The sequence below is a fragment of the Petaurus breviceps genome, unplaced genomic scaffold, assembly GCF_028583685.1.
Source record: "Petaurus breviceps papuanus isolate PSGF00001 unplaced genomic scaffold, PetGlider_PUasm1.0 90137, whole genome shotgun sequence".
Lineage (NCBI taxonomy): Eukaryota > Metazoa > Chordata > Mammalia > Diprotodontia > Petauridae > Petaurus > Petaurus breviceps.
Window position 1 is genome coordinate 507666 of NW_027187183.1, and position 17262 is coordinate 524927.

The window sequence follows — 17262 nt, forward strand, 5'->3', positions numbered from 1 at the left end:
TTTGCCCAGGGCACGGGTGCCAACAGGGAGTTCCAGGAGTCCTGCAGAGCCTTCCTAGGGGAGGGTGATCCAGGCCAGGCCAGGATTGAGTTGGTAGCTAGCCCCAGTTGGCCCAGTACAATAGTACCACATTGTCTCCTATGCCTTCCTCCAGAAGGCCGCAAAACAAATGTGAACTAGTGGGTTCCACACTCCTGGGAGGTGGCAGGGCACAGGCCTGCGTTAAAGATCCTGGCATCTGCTCATAGTTCCCACTGGAAAGTTACCCCTACAAGTCTGGTTGCCTACCCTCCCTCTTTCATTTCCCTATTGGCTCCATGGTCCACCATTGCATGATATTCTGAGCTAGTGCTGCTATCTTGTGGACACAGATGGAACTACAACTGTCCTATCACCAGAAGGCAGTTGTAGGCCCTCAGGGGCCCTAGAGGAAAGGGCTGACATTGTTCCAAGTTTCAAGGGCCCTGACGACACCTGTGCCCTGGAGGTTTTGTCAGTGAAGCTGACGGAGGATCTGATAAACTCCCTGTACTCTCTCCACAGCCCAAGGAACCTGCTGTTGCTGCCTTAAAGTAACAGCTGGGATTGCATTTATGTGTAAGTGTGTGGGTCTGGGTACCTATGCTAGTGAAGGAAAGAATTACTTAAAAAAATATTCAGTGATGATTTCTTTAAAAAGTTACATCCTTGTCCTTTCCCAGTGACTCTTTTCCTCCTTCCCCTCCCTCCCCCAGCCTCCCTTGTAACAAAGAAATACAGTTAAAGCAAATGAACACATTGTCCATTTCTGATAATGTCTGATTCTACACCTATAGGTCAGTACCACTTTCAGAGGGGTAGGAAGCATGTTTCACCACTAGTCCCCTGAAGTCACAACTGATGGGAATTCTGAAGTCTTTCAAAGGGGTCTTCTGAAACGAAGAATTTCTAGCCTGTCTTCTGTGGCCAGATTCCCCACTCCACCCACCCACCCTCAAACCTACAGTTCATTCACATGATCAGGGCTTTGTCTTCTCCCTCTTGATCTCCTACTGAACATCTGAAGGACTGACCCATTTGTCTTTACAGCCAGTCCAGCCTCCTCTTCTCCTAACTTTCCCTAAATTGGACCTGGAAATGGGGATGTGTATATTGGGGAGGCAGGGCACCTAAAGTCTCAGCAAATATTCACTCACAGTGTCCATGATCTCAGCCAATTGCCATTATAGGCCCTGCCAGACCTTAGCTTCCTAATGTATTCTGGCTAGTTACTTAGATTTTCTGAACTCCTAACCAGCTATTTCCAACTTCCTGGACCAAGTCCAGACTCACCCAACCACTTTATTTTTAAATAAAGTTTTATTGATATCTTTTGTTTTTGCATAATCTAGATTTCCCCTTTAATCTCTCCCCCTCTTCTCACTTGAGGAGCCATCCCTTATAACAAAGAATTTTATTTTAAAAAAGAGAAATAGTTTCTAAAACTCATCAAAGCAGATCCATACATTAGAAAAACAAAAGCAAAAACCTGACATCATATGCAGTATTACACATTTGTGGATGCCCACCCTCTGCAAAAGGGTTTCTTCTCACATTTCTTCTTTGGGGCCAGCATTGTTCTTGAAAAGTTCTTAACATTCACTTTTGATTATTTTGTGGTAGTTGTTTATTCTGTTTATATTATTGTAGTCATTGTGCATATATCACTTTGCAGGCTCTGCTTACCTTATTTTGCTCACATAAGTCTTTTTCTGTCTCTCTGTGTTGATCACATTCATCATTTCTTTCAGCCCAGGAATAGCCCATCCAATGTCCATTTTAGTTCCCAAATCCTCAGATTCTGTGCCCTGAGGATCACCCTTCCAACTCTACTCTCAATGAAGCCCAGCTCAAATGTACCCACCCTCACACCTCACAAAGTATTTTGTTTTGTAACTCTCTGATGCATTGCAGGGTTAATGGAATATAAGATCTTCCCTGTTCATTAAAAGGCCCATGTGACCACACATGTTCTCTTTTTAACTTGGAACAGGGGCCATTTTCTCAGGTCTAAAGGTACACAGGTATTTCAATCACGGATGTCTTGCTGCTTTGCACTCCTGCCCAGTTCACAGCTGTAACACTTCCTGAATCACATAGAGCCCCTATCCAGGGAGATTTATATTACCTTGGGGGAGGAGCTGCTTAGGGGGAAGCTTACTTAGGGGAGGCTTGCTTGCAGGAAGGCTTTCACACTTTTTGGTACTGAGCCAATTAGGCACTGGGTCCAGTGGGTTGTGATGCCTTCTGGCTCAAAGCCTATTGGTTAAAAACTATATATACTGGGGGGGGGGGGGGGGGGGCGGCTAGGTGTCACAGTGAATAGAGCACCAGCCCTGGAGCTAGGAGGACCTGAGTTCAAATTCGGCCTCAGACACTTAACACTTACTAGCTGTGTGACCTTTGGCAAGTCACTTAACCCCAATTGCCCCTCCAAAAAAACCAACCCAAAACTATATATACTGGGAGGTTGGTATTTTATTTGGGGGCTTACTCATGAGAAGAATATTTTTTGGTGACTTGGCTAGGTGTGACTCTGGTAGCTGTTGTTAAGGAGGCCCCCCTCCTCCCTTTGTGAACCCAGATGTAGCCACTTCCTGGTTTGGTGATGTAAATGGTTTTATTACTCTACTTAAACAGAGCCCTGTCTGTTGGATTCTTTCTTGGATGCTCACTTCTCTCTATTTATATATTTCTCATTGTTTAATTAAAGTAACATTGTTAATACCTTTAAAACTGTCTTTCCTTTAGAAAAGCAGATTAAAGAACCCGTGCTAGCAGCCCCTCTGTGTGCTGGTGTTACTGGTCTTACACCTCCACAGCAGCTGCAAGAAGCATTAATGATACATGCACTAATCCAATATTATGCTTTCAGGGATTGGTCATAGCCTCCTCCTAGACTGGAAGCAACATTGTGTCAGTGACCATACCATCAAGGTCATCTAAGCCTTTAAATTCTCCTTCTGCCTTTCTATCCAACCCATGGCCAAGTGTTTTTCATTCTACCTCACCAAATTTCACTTTTCCTTTCTTTCATTTCCCTTCTCTTCACTCAAATGGCTTACAACCCTGCTTCATGCCTTCATCATCTAGGCTATTTGAAAAGCCCCCTTGTTGATCTCCTTTCTTCTTTCCTATCTTACCCCTTTCCAGTCTATTTTCCACAAAGTTTCCAAGTTTATATTCCTAAAGAACAGATAAGGAAATGTGATAGTGTTATGCTGGTAAATGTTTAAGAACAAACTTGGTGGGGTGGGAGGGAACATCTGTACACAAGAAACATTTTTTGCCATCCACATCCAGAGAAAGAATTTTGGAGTCTGAATGCAGATGGAAGAACAGAACTTAGTATGCAGTAGGTGCTCAATAAATATTTGTTGGATTCAATTGAGTTGAATCTCAGCTTTTGATTTTCCCCAACACCTAACATAGTATACAGCATACATTATTTTTTTAAGACTTACTAATGAGTTTATTGGATTTCTAAGTGTAATCAAGTAATTTCTATTGTGCAGCAAAAAAAGGCATTTGATATTTGCAGTCTCTTCTTACAGAACATTTGAAAAAAAACAGACAACTGATAGAGATAACTGAAAGAAGAAGGTAGAGAGGAAAATACATTTCGACAATTGAATAATGCAAGATAAAAGAATACTGAAAACACATGCTTAGAACAGTTTTATTCTATCGTCAGAGGTAACCATGTGTGCTGTTCTGGAGACATCAGAAATTTGATGAAACACACAAGTGTAATTAGCTGAGAGCAGAAAAGAAAATGGAAATCTCTGGCCTAGGACAAGGGTTTTTAACCCTTTTTTGTGTCCCTTTGCACTGTATACATTATTAACAAATAGTCACAAAAACTTGTATGAATTTAGTATGTTTTAAGGTTTGCAAAGTGGCTTACATATATCATCATCTCATTTGGTTTTCACAACAACAGTGTGTAATAGGTGTTATTGTCTCCATTTTATAGATGAGGAAGCTGAGGCTAAGTTTAAGTGACTTGCCCAGAGTCTTCAGCAGAATTTGAACTCATGTCACACTGACTTTAAATCTAGTTGTCTGTTATTATCCCTGATGATCTTTGGTGGTTATTGGAGCAGTCATTCAGTCAGTAATCATGTATTAAGTGCCTATAATGTACCAGGCTAAGCATTGGGGAAACAAAAAGAGGCAAAAGAGTCCCTGACCTCAAGGAGCTCACAGTGTAATGGGGGAGATGATAAGTGAATGGATATTTATAAACAAGTTATATGCAGGATAAAGAGGAAATAATTATGAAAGGGAAGTCACTAGATTTTTAGAAAAACAATTTTATTTTGTTTTATTTCCACTTAGTAGTAGTTTATTTTTCCAATTGCATGTGAAAATAGTTTTCAATATTCACTTTTTTAGATTTTGAGTTTCATTTTTTTTTCCTTCCTCCCACCCTCTCTTCCCCCATTTCCTCCCCCCTCCTCAAGCCAGCATGCTATCTGATGTAGGCTATACATGTACAATCATATTAAACAGATTTCCACATTTGTCATTGTTGTGAAAGAATCAGAACAAAAACCATGAGAAAGAAAAAAAGAAAGAGAGAAAACAGTGTGCTTCGATCTGCATTCAGACTCCATAGCTTTCTCTGTGAGTGTGGATAGTATATTCTATAAGTCTTTTGGAATTGTCTTAGATCATTGTGTTGCTGAGAAGAGCTAATTCTATCAAAGTGGATCCTCTCAAAATGTTGCTGTTACTGTGTATAATGTTCTCCTGGTTCTGGGAAGTCACTAGAATTAAGAGAGGTTAAAAGTGTGAGGAAGAATTGCTGTGGGGAGGATCAGGAGAGAGATCTGCAGGATGGAGGGTATTACCCCAGCCATACAGCAGCACTCCATCTCTTTGCCCTATTTCCACAAAGATGTGATTGTCTCCCAAGCAAAAGACTTGCCCCTTTTGTCAGATGAAGAGAGAGCATCGGAATATGGATTCAGGATGGGTTTTCCCTCTGTTCTGTTCCACCTCAGTCAGAGAATTTGATCATATATGTGGGGATAGGGGGTTGGACTCATGGCCTCTCTCTCCTTTTCAAATTCTACTCACATATCTCCCCTCCATCCTTACCCCTCAATAAATTCAAGCAGTCTAGAACTTTCATAGCATTTGTTTATTTAGTATTTGGGTGGTGAGGAAGATTCTTAGAGGAAAGGAAGAAAAAGTCTCAGCCTTGGGCAATGCAGGGGTGGGGGGAAGGTGGACCAACAGATGGGTGACTGATGAGGCTTCAGCCTGAACTTCAGAAGGGGTCACTCAGCTGTCACTGAAAAAGGAGAGTCAGTTGTACTGTTAAGCTTTCCTTCTGAACTCCACCCATTTGGGTACCTTCCTTCCCCCATGGTTCTCCACTACCCAGGTTCTGGTCTCCCCTTCACCCCTTCAAACTGGACCTTAGTTGCCTTATCCCTTCCAAGGGTAACTCTCTGCCTCCCAAGGTAACCAAGAAGCAATCTAACCAACTAGCAATCATCCTGGGTATACTGGAAACTATGTCCCAAAGGACTTAAAATGTTAGAGCTGGAAGGGAGCCACAGACAGATTCTTTTGTCTAACTCTCTATTGCAAATGAGGAAACTGAGGCCCAGAGAAGGACCGAAGGCTTGCCTAAAATCACCCAGGTGATAGTGGAGTCCCAAAACTTCTGGTTCTAACTTTCCCTAGCCACACTGTGATAATTACTTTAAAGCTGGAAGGGACTTCAGAGGCACCTAGTATGACACCCTCATATTTTAAGTGAAGAAAATGAGGCCCAGTGAAGGTAAGTGTCATATCAGATTTCTGCTATGCCATGCTGCTGTTCTGTTATTTCTCTGCCCTGGCACCCCGACAAGGACCACCTCATATCCTTGCTCTAGAGCTGATAGTAGCCCCAGTGAAATAGATGGAAGCTTACACAACAGCCATGCTTACCTTGGTGAAGGCATTGTTACATTCATCTGTAGGAAAAAAAGAATGGTAGGGTAAGAGCTGCCTTGATCATGACGGTTGGTATCCAAATCCAGTGGGAAGACTGACCAGCCCATAGTGTGGAAGGAATTTGCTTGCACTCATATAGCTAGTAAGGGGAAAAGGTGGAACTAGAACCCACATCACCTAACTCCCAGGTCAAGGGTCCACACCATCAAATTTTAAATGTCATTATTTCATTTTTTTTCACTGCCTGAGGGAACCTATCAATGGTGGGTGATGAAGTGTATAAGACTAGAGGAGTGAGCTTGCACCTGTTTCCTTCTCTCTGCATGGTCCCCAGAACTGAAAGTAGGGGTAGTGAGGGTGATGGTGGTAGTGAGAACCCTGCCTGATTTAGGAAAGATGGAGCCCTGGCTGGGGTGGTAGTGAGGATCCTACCTGACTGAGGGAACATGATGCCCTGGCTGGGGTTCAGGTTTAATTGGGGTGCCAACATTTGCATCCTTTGCGCACCTTCAGCAAAGACCTCTGGAGAGCGGCCTGTAAAAGAAAGGAGTGAATGGAGAAGTAAAAATAAGTGAGTAGAGGGACACAGGTGAGTGAATAATGGGACATGTAGCTGGGTAAATAGAACAGGTAGGGGAATGGGGGTATATAGGTGGTTAAATAGGGAGAATACAGATTGTTGAGAATCAGACACTGGTAGGTGAATAATGTGGGGGCCATAGGTGGGGGAAAACAGGCAGATTAATGAGATTTGTTAGTTAAATGGAAGGATATAGGTGGATTAGTGTGGGACACATGGTTCAATGGAGGGACTCAGGTAGGTAAGAGGGAGGGTATAGCTGGGTAAGTAGGGGTTCATTGGTAGATAAGTGAGATAGAATGCAGATGGGCTTCTGGGGAAAATCAGGCAAGTGGGAAGGGAGGTCAGGCAGATGAGTAAGAAGAAGCTAGCTGAGAAAACCAGTTTAACTAACATCCTTTAGCTATAATGAGGAAGAATAAGACAGAGATGAGGCTGAGAAAAGGGATGCATTTGAGGACTGAAATGAGAATGGGGATAAGAATGGGGATGGGGGTGGAAACAGGGAATGGGGAAGGGAAGGGGACTGAAAAGGAAGGGACCAGTACAAGATTATACATACAGTACAGCTGCATCATTACTCTTTGAACACCTCCCTTGTTCATCTTAATTTGAAGAATGGCATAATGTTTGTAATCAGAGCTCAGCACACTGATGTCCTGGCCCATGTCTGGGAAGAAAGGGAAGATCTCAGGACTGTCACAAAGTAGACTCCCAACCCCAGAGACCTTGGACATGGTCTGATTTCACTTCCTACTCTTAGTCCTAAAAGGGGCAGAGAACCAACCAAACCAACTTGAAAGGCCTCTTATAGGAGATTCCTCTCCTCAATCTACCCATCCAACCAGAGTGTACGAATGTACAACTCCCTTCACTCCCCAATACAATGTCTGATGTGCGTCACTGACCAAAGTTCCTCCTGGTGTCTAATCTCCATTCTTACTTTAACGTAAGCTTCCCAAAGTGAAAAAGGCCTTGTTCTACAGCAGGTACTTTGGTACCCTCCCTCTCAGACCCCTACTACAATTCCTCATGAAATAAGGTCACAGCCTCCAGCCTTACCTGGATTTCTGAATTGTCCTGGCATTGCATCCTTGGTAAAGGTGGCATCCACTTTCTGGCACCCACCACCAAGCCTGAAAAATCACCCATCGGTCCAGTCAATTCTTTGGCTAAGACTTTCCCAACCTCATCAAAATTTGATAATGGCAGAGATGGAAGGCTTAGGAAGAAGCATTGGAGGGACATGGCCAGGTATATATCCATAAGGCATATACCCCAATGCCCAACTCCATACTTTCTGACAATTCATGTTCTGCACAGCTTGTCCCTGATTAATCACGACTGTTAATCATTCCTTTGGCACCCATCTTTACAATTGGTTGTAATATATCTCATATCATATATCATAATCATTCATCCTCAGCTGCCCCTTAATGAGCACAAGTCTCCCTTACAGCTCATTTGATGTCAACACCCAACAAACTTATCTGTGTGACTCTGGACAATTCACTTAACTTCTTTCTCTCAGTCTCAGTTTCCTCATCTGCTAAATGGAGATAATAACATCTACCTCACAAGGTGATTGTGGGGATCAAATGAAATCATATACATAACATACATTGCAAACCTTAGAATGTTACATAAATGTTAATTACCTTCATAGTTAATAATATCTGCAGCTAGGTGGCGCAGTGAATAGAGCACTGGCCCTGGAGTCAGAAGGACCTGAGTTCAAATGTGACCTCAGACACTTAATACACACACACACACACACACACACACACACACACACACACACATACAAATGGCCTGTGACCTTGGGCAAGTCACTTAACCCCAATTGCCCTACCTTCCCCCCTCCAAAAAGCAATAAATAAATAAATAAATAAATTTAAAAAAATAAAAAATAATATCTGCAGTGGAGTCTTGTACTATTTCCACACATGTATGCAGTACTTTGCTTGAGAAGAGTTTTTGTTCTATTTATTAAAAAGCCTTCTTGAAGTCAACAAACAATAGACTCAGTGGAATTGCATGCTCTTTACCAACCTGGAGATCAGCTGTATGCCTGTGAAGATGTGGGCTTCCATAGAAAGTTCCTTGTAAAAGCTCCCTTTTTACATTTTCATCAATAATATTCCTGATGGAGCGGGCCATCTAAATTTTTGACTATGGCATGTCACTGCCACATATTTTGACCCTTAATCATATCTTCTTTTAGCATCGCTAATTAATTGTGTTTGTGTATATTTGGGGTCTCAGAGTTTGAGAGCACAGAGCTTCTTCAGTGGGAGGGAGGGGAAGGAATGAGCATTTATACAGTACCTATTGTGTGCCAGACATTGTGCCTTTAAGACTTTACGCATATCTCATTTGATCCTCACAACAAATGTGGGGGGTAGATGCTGTTGTCATCCTCATTTTACAATTGAGTAAACTGAGGCAGACACAAGTTAAGTGACTTGCCCAAGGTCTGAAATTTCTTTTAAACTGAGGTCTTCTTGTCTCCAACCCCACATCACTTCTCTGTCTCTCTCTCTCTGTCTTTGTCTCTCTTTCTCTGTCTCTCCCTCTCCCTCCACCCAGCTGCCCCAGGGTTAAATGCTGTTGTTCAGTACTTTCAGTCCTGTCTGGCTCTTCGTGATCCCATTTGGGCTTTTCTTAACAAAGATGCTGGAGTGGTTTGCCATTTCCTTCTCCAGCTCATTTTACAGAAGAAGAAACTGAGGCAAACAGGGTTTAGTGACTTGCCCAAGGTCACACAATATCTGAGGCTGGATTTAAACTCATGAAGATGACTCTTCCTGACTCCAGGCATGGCGCCACACCACCTAGTTGCTCTCCAGTGTTGAATAAATTAGTGGGAATGGTGCTTCCTAGGATTCTTCACTTGCTCTGTGTCTGTGCCCACCTCCACAGTTGGCTTTATCATTTCTTTAAAGGCAAGAATTCTTGTCTTTTTTGTCCATTTAATTTAACAAATATTTATTAAATACTTTCTATGAGTCAGATAGGGCGGTTAGGGGGCCCAGTGTACAGAGTGCCATGCCTGGAGTCAGGAAGAGATCTTCCTCAGTTCAAATCCAGCCTCAGACACTTATTAACTGTGTGTTCCTGGGCTAGTCACTTAACCCTGTTTGCCTCAGTTTCCCCATCTATAAAATAAGCTGGAGAAGGAAATGGTAGACCACTCCAGAGTCTTTGCCAAGAAAACCCCAAATGGGGTCACAGAGAGTCAGATACAACTGAAATGACTCAAGAATAGCAGGAGCTAGACGTTGGGAATACAAAAACAAAAAGTACCTAGACCCCACCCTTAAGGAGCTTACATTGTAATAGGCAGAGATCCATAATTATGAATTGTGCCTAAGACAAGTGGCATAAACCAAGCTGGAGCAACTGGTAGGTAGAGAACCCTCACTTGGGGAGTTGGGGGGTACTCGGGAACCTGCCTTAAGGAAGGCTCAGTCGCTGCCTAGATGCCTCTAGAACCCCCTTTGTCTCATCCCTACTCACGCTGGGTAAACTGTCTTGACTAACAAATCACCACTGGCCAGAGGAGTCACAAAAGTGATTGGCATCTTCATCGAGTCCTTCATGGCCAAAAAGTCTTCATCATCGGATGCTGCTGCTGTGATGTACCACAAACCCTGAAACTGAAGAGAGAAACCGGACCTCAAGAGATTCAGTCTCAGAGTCTTCTGGCATTTCAAATAAAACAAAGCTCTATACTTTAGATGTCATGATTGCTATTTTCCAACCACCCCACGACCTAGGCTGTGCACAAATCCAGTCCACAAGTGTGTCTTCACAGGGGGTGGGGCATGCATGTGCGTGAGAGCAGCAGGGAGGGGAAGAATATAGTCTCTAAGGCAAGAAGCAGGATCTATACTAGGATGTAGTCATTCGGCTTATCCTAGCTGTCAAACGACATTTTTGAAGATAATGTAGGCAAAGAGAAGCTTCTGGGTTCCCTGGCTGAAAAGCATTAGATTGCCTAGAGGGACTTAAGAAGTCATTTGAAGGGGTTCTTAACCTGGAGTCCATGAATTTGTTTTTAAAAACTTTTTTGTTGTTTTTTGGAGGGGGAAGACAGGATAATTGGGGTTAAGTGACTTGCCCAGGAACACACAGCTAGCAAGTGTTAAGTGTCTGAGGCTGAATTTGAACTCAGGTCCTCCTGACTCCAGGACCAGTGCTCTATTCACTGCACCACCTAGCTGCCCCTTAAAAACTTTTTTTGATGAACCTCTCTCTGAAAGTGAACCCCTTGCATTTTATGGAAAAAACTAATGGGTCACAGAGAGAGGCAGTAAGTTGCCAAAGGCTTGTTGTTGTCCTGTGTGTCAGACTTTTTCTGATCCCAGTGACTTGCCAAGGCTAATAGTTCTGAGATTCAAACCTAGTTCTTCTGACTCAACGACTGGACAAATATTTATTAATAAAACACCTATTACGTGCCAGGCACTTTTCTGGGCACCGGGAATATGAAACAGTCCCTGCTCTTTAGGAATTTTTGTTCTATTGGAAGAGACAGCATGCACATATACATATCAGTATATATGAAATTTATAGAAGGAAAGAACATTAATACAAGATAATTTGGGAGAGTCACTAAGGGCTGGGCCTGGCAGTGGCAAAAAAGTTTCATGCAGAAGGTTGCAATAGTGACCTCTTTCACCTTACTGTCTGAATCCATCCTGGAAAAGGCCAAATTGGCCCAGAGTGGGGAAGTCACTTTCTATCTGTCTAGGAAGGGGCTAAAATAGAGAGCTTAATGAGGGGAGCAAAGCTATAGTTAACCATTGCACAAACTTGCACAAATTGTAGCCTGAGGGCAAGCAGATTGAAAAATACCTTCAAACAAAATGTTTAACAAATTCAGGTGAATGGGAGGGAGATAGAGATGTCAGAGATTGGTTCTTGGGCAAAGTTCCTGATGTCCAGGAGCCAGCTGCCCTAGGAAGGAGAGAGCAGGGTGGGACTGGTTTGGGGAGTAACTTATTGAAGGAACAGCTTCTGAAAGAGTATATTTTTAATAGCTTCCTATTTTAACTGTTCTTGCTTTTTTAAAATTATTGTTATCATCCTCTAACAATCATCACTCCTAGGACAAAATCTTGATTGTCCTGTCTTAGTTATGCAGGCTAGGTCCTTTTGACTGAGTCCAAGTTTTACAGAACAAATCCTTTTATTAAGGGGATTTGTTCTGTGAAGTTGGATTCAGTCAAAGGGCAGCACTTGAGGACCTACAGGGCCACATGTGGCCTCCAGGCTACAGGTTCCCCATCCCTGCTATAGGAGAAAGGTACAAGGAATGACAGTGGAAACCACATAAGGTTCACAGTAGAGACCTTAGTTTCTAGTCACATGGTCCTTCTGATCCCCAGCCCTTCTGACTGCCCTTACCCCAGACTTCTAAAGTAGGCTCAGTCTTAATGATAAGTCTAGGACTGAGGTTTCCAGGGGCCAAATAACAATCACTTATATTAGTGAGTCCAGTTGAATTGGGGGACAGGTCAGAGCCTTTGATGATTCCCCTCTCCTTGCAGGTGCAAGCTAAGCTAGGTGAGCTTAGAATACCAGCTTTCATCATGGATTTGGGAGGCAGCTATAGTAGAAAGAACACTGAGGGCCAGGATTCAAATCCTGCCTCTAAGGCTTGCTATCTAAACCACCATGGGTTAGACATTTAGCCTTCTTGGGGCTTAGTTTCCTTATTTGTAAAATGAAGGAGTTGGATTCGATGGGCTCAGGTTTCTTCTAGCTCTAGAGTTATTCTCTGATGGTTTTGCTATGGGGTAGGCCTTCTAAGAGGCTAAGCATTCCTGATTTAAGTCGGGGGTTAATGGGGATGGAGTCTGGGAAATGTCTAGGAAATGGACCTATGAAATCCAAGCTCGAGGCTTATTTCTGCTGCTGACTAGTATTGTGACGCCAGGCAAGTCTCTTAAGCTCTCTGTTCCCTCCTGAATGAAATGAGAGGAAGAATTTTCCCACCTGCACCGTCTTCCCTAGGTAGAGGTGAAGATATGGTAAGGATAAACTGAGGTCATGGACAGGAAGCACAAGGGAAAGGCGTTTCTCACAAGCAGAAAAAGAGGGGTTTGGTTTTGTTTTTACTATTATCATCCTAGTATTCAAAATTTCCCCACTCCACATCCAAATGGGTGTTAGCACAAGGTACTTAGAACCCTGCGTATCCCTTCACTGCTCCCTCAATTCGTTCCCAACCTGTGGAGCTGCCCCCATGCTCACACCTCTTCTGAGGGGTTGGGTACCTTGCTGTTGTCAAAGTTGGCTTGAGCAGGGACTTCAGCTTGGACTGGAGAGCCCCAGAGCAGCCCTAGCAGGCAGCCCAGAAGCACAGCTTTCATCATCTTGGGTGTTCACTTAGCATTAAATCAGGAACTGCAAGAGCTGAGAGTTCGATGTGGTGCTGTGTGCTCTGAGGCCATGGCATTTATCCTTTTGAGAAGGTGCCTTGGGCAGGGAAGGGGCGGAAGAGGGCTTGATGCCCAAGGTGGACAATGCCAGCCACCATCTCTCAGCTCCATCCATCCTGGCTGATGGCCGGTGTGAACCAGTGAAATGTCTTTCAAAAAACAAGATGTACATTCAGAGGAATGTTTCCTCCTTGAGAGATAGGGGACGTTAGGGGTGGGGCAGGGAAGGGAAGCTCAGGTTTCAGGTTGGAGGGCTCCATTAGCCCTTCTGTCTTCTTTCTGCCCAGGATTCACTTAGAACACCCACAGATCCAAGCCAGGGCTGAGCTTGAATCTTTCTGGACCCATTAGGCTTCAGTCCCAGCCACTACTTAGGTTGATAATAAGTTAATGTGTATTATTTGTCAAGCACTCCATTATTTTCCAAAGCATTTGCCAACAGAGACTTCATGTCATGCCCACAAGTAGCCCTGGAGGTAATCTGAGTTAATAATAGTGTTCCTCCTTTTACAGATTGGGAAACTGAGACACAGAGAGGTGAATAGACTACCAGAAAGCAGCTGGAAAGGTGAATTTATGTGAGGGTGGAAAGGGAAATTCCCAAGTCCTTCCAGGATAGGGTAAAGGGAAGGGGCCCTCATTCTGAAGCCCAAATCCATATCAGGATGACCCCTAAACTCCAGGCAGAGCTCCCTTTCATAGTAAATTACAGCAATTGTTCTTGGTTCCCTTGGCTGGCACCAGGACTCAGAGAAACAGACATGGGGGAGATGGGGCAGGAGGGAAAATGACTGTCCCAAACAGTACAAAAGAGGACACCTAAGGAAATCCCTTCTCTCTGATTCTTTTTCTAGTCTAGTGAGTCTTAGAAATTCAAGGGGACTTAATCTGCCTGGTTGGGCTTCTTTCTGGGTCCATTCATTAGTGCACTCTCTCTGAGATTACCTCCAAATTATCCTGTCTATATCTTAGATGTTCATAATTGATTGCATGTTGTCACCCCCATTAGAATGTGAGCTCCTTGAGGGGCGGGACTGTTTTTTTCCCTTTCTGTGTATCTCCAGGGTTTAGCACAGTGTTGGCATATAGCAAGTGCTTAATAAATGTTTGTTGATTTGTTGACTGTTTTTAATGAATTATCTCTGACAGATGCTATGGCTGAAAAAAAGGATCTATTATCACCCTGCAGCTAACCTGGCAATGAGTTTCTCTGGACTGGACTAGGTTAGTCCTTGAATAATAGACATAGTGTCCATTCCTGGGCAAAACCCTTCTATCTTAGTAGGACCCAAACAAAGTTGTGTTCCATTGGCATAGCCTTCAAGGGCCAAAGTTCACTGACACACTGAGAGGAAGAATCAAGGAAACACCAGACCAGACAATCACAGTCCACCCCATTGCATTAGAGACACACAGGATGAAGACTCGTGCAGTTCTGACTGAGATCAGGGAAGGGTCTGTGATGGACCCTTTAAGAATACCCATAGGAAGGAAAAGGAGCAAAGAAAGGAAATAGAAAAGTCAGAGCTATAGGAAGAGGAGGGAACACATTGATAAAATTTGATCTTTTTAGTCTGGTATTCAAGGCCCTTCACAATCTGATCCTAACTCACCTCTTGGGTCTTTTATGGCTCACTGCTCCCATCAATGCAAGCTTTGCTACGATCACACTGGACTATTTGCCATTCTCTGAATATGCCTCAAGCTTTTCCAGCTCTGGACACGGACTTTCCATCTCCTGCATTTCCCTCCCCCAACATCTTCATCTCTTGGTCCATCAAAATTCAGTTCCTTCATGAAACCTTGCCTTATATACTTACCTGGAAGGTATTGCTTCCTCCTCTGAAGTGCTAAAGCACTCTTTCAATGTGTCTTAAGTCTCTTTCCCATACTTCCTTGAACTGTACTAATTTCTACCTTTCTCTTGAAGGTTGGCTTCTTGTGGCTGCTCTGCCTGTATCTTGTATATATCTTTCATTTACCTTATATCTATTATATCTACTCTATGTATCTCGTGCATACCTCCCTAGCACCTTCTCTCTCATCTGTATGTACCTGGTATATCTATTTACATATGCTATCTCCCTTAGAGTATAATTTCCTTGAGGGCAGGGACCGTTTCTTCTCTCTTTTTCTTTGGCTCAACATGGCACCTGTCACATAGCAATCCCTTAATAAATGCTTGTTAGTTTCTTGATTGATCAGTGTCTAGTCTTTCTACTGTAACCTCCTTGAGAAAAGGAGACCTTTCTCCTACAAAATTGTGAAACCTCAAGACTGAGCATGAGGCTTCGCTAATAATAGGTGCTCAATAAATATTTGTTTATGATTACACTGTAGGAGAAAGAGGAATCAAAGCTTAATTCAAAGATTCCAAATAGCCTGTCACTGGGAAGAGGAGGAAATTAATAGAGATGAAGTCAGGAAGAAATAGGGTTGGAGGGAGAATGCTTAGTTTGGTTTTAACATGTGTTGAATTTGAAAGAAAGTGGGTCATTCAAATAAAAATGCCCAATAGGCATTTGGAAATTTTGAGCCTAAAGCTCTAGAAAGTCAGTGCTAGAGCTATTGAATGTGGGAGTTATCCAGGTATAAGTGAAGCCATAGGAATGGATGGTCTTATCACAAGAGAGGGTGTAGAGATTAGAAAAGAAGGGTGTGGATAGACCCTTTGAGAATATCTATTTTTGGAGGAGAAGAAAGAAAATAAGAGAAAGGAAAAGAAACTAGAGAAGTCAGAGATATAGGAAGAAAATTCAGAGGGTAGCTGTAACTAGTTATTTTTTCACTAGGGGTCTAGGAGCACAAAATCTGCCAGGGGCAAGCAACAAGAAATGGAGGGGCAGACCAAAGAAGAGAGCTGACCATCTGATAGCTTCCTTTTTAAACCATCTATTCTTACTAAGGGTTAAGACAATAATTTCTATTCTGCTAAAAGCATTGTTATTGCCTTCTAAATGTCAATGTACTGAGGCAAAGTTCACTATCAACCAGCCTTAGTTATGTCTCTGACAAGGAAAGTGTAGAGTCAAGGAAGACAAAAAAAAAGGAGAATTTCAAGGAAGTCGATCAACAGTGTTAGTAGCTACTGCAGAAAAGTCAAGAACAAAGAGAACTGATAGGATTTGGTGAATAGGAAGCCATGGTAACTTGTAAGATAAGTTTCATTAAGTCTGGTAGGGACAGAAATCTGATGACTAAGGTTCAGGAATGGATGGGAAGATCATAATAGAAAGTGATGTGTGGGCAATTTTTTTTTAAGTTAAGACTTCAGGGTGGCTTGGTGGCAGACCTGAGTTCAAGTCTGGCCTCAGACACAACACAAAACTAGCTGTGTGACCTTGGGCAAGCCACTTAATCCTAATTGCCCTACTTTGCCCTCTCCAAAAAAAAAAAGGGCTTCAATTTGTGGCTGTGTTGGGGTATAGGCTCTAGGAACCCACTTGCACTCTCTTTGAATCTTCCCAGAGCCTGTAGCCCATCACCTGGGCTTTTAGGGCAGCTGGTGACTTGGGTTAGGGGACACAGGGTCAGTCTGTGGCAAGGGCTATAGAACTTTTGGCTTCACTGCCTGTTTCTCTTCTTTGCCCAATTAGGGATAGGAGGGACTGGAGTAAACAGTAGAGGGATTTCTTTCTCTTCCAAACTAATCTTCCCCTTTATCTAAATCTGTCTTGAGATAAACCCTTATCTCAGAGCCATCTAATTTCTTTAATCCCCACTTAACATTTAATCAGATTAGGCCCAAAGCTGTACTTTCCAAACTCTTCCTCCAGGTGACAGCATTTTGGGGGTCCCTTAAGAGTAGGAGGCAGCAATTGAATGAGTTAAGTACAGACTTCATCCCTTCCCTCATCTTCCCCACCCCACTCAAGGAGCTATTCAGAGGTCAACTGATACTCAAGGGTCCTTCTCACCCTAAGGGGTCCACCTCTCTTGAGCTTTAGCTCTAGTGATATCACACTGGATGGCACCAATCCACACTCTCAGCTCAGGACATCCAACTATGGCAACATTCAAATTTGGTTGCCTGGTTGGGAAGGCATTGGATAAATGGTGTGATGTTAAAATGCTAGAATCATTGGACATAAGATGTCAAAGCTAAGTCCCTAGAAGGATGGCAATGTCATTTATTTTATAAATTAAGAAACTTAGGCCCAGGGAAGGGAAGTTCTACATAGAACTAATAACCCTCAAGGACCACACTGTGGTATAAATTAGTGGAGAGAAGAAAGATGCTATTGAGAGGACAAGACAAGA

General features: G+C 43.1%; 1 protein-coding gene across 1 annotated transcript; it reads right to left on the reverse strand.

Annotated features, from left to right (window-relative positions):
- Positions 1 to 5180: 5180 nt before the first annotated feature.
- Positions 5181 to 10349, reverse strand: LCNL1 (lipocalin like 1). Its single transcript, XM_069107496.1, has 6 exons — positions 10073 to 10349; positions 7616 to 7689; positions 7116 to 7223; positions 6406 to 6507; positions 5968 to 5993; positions 5181 to 5320 (listed from the first exon to the last, which is right to left on the reverse strand). Exons 1-6 carry the CDS (start codon positions 10153 to 10155, stop codon positions 5318 to 5320), a joined length of 396 nt encoding a protein of 131 aa, XP_068963597.1. The 5' UTR covers positions 10156 to 10349; the 3' UTR covers positions 5181 to 5317.
- Positions 10350 to 17262: the final 6913 nt, after the last annotated feature.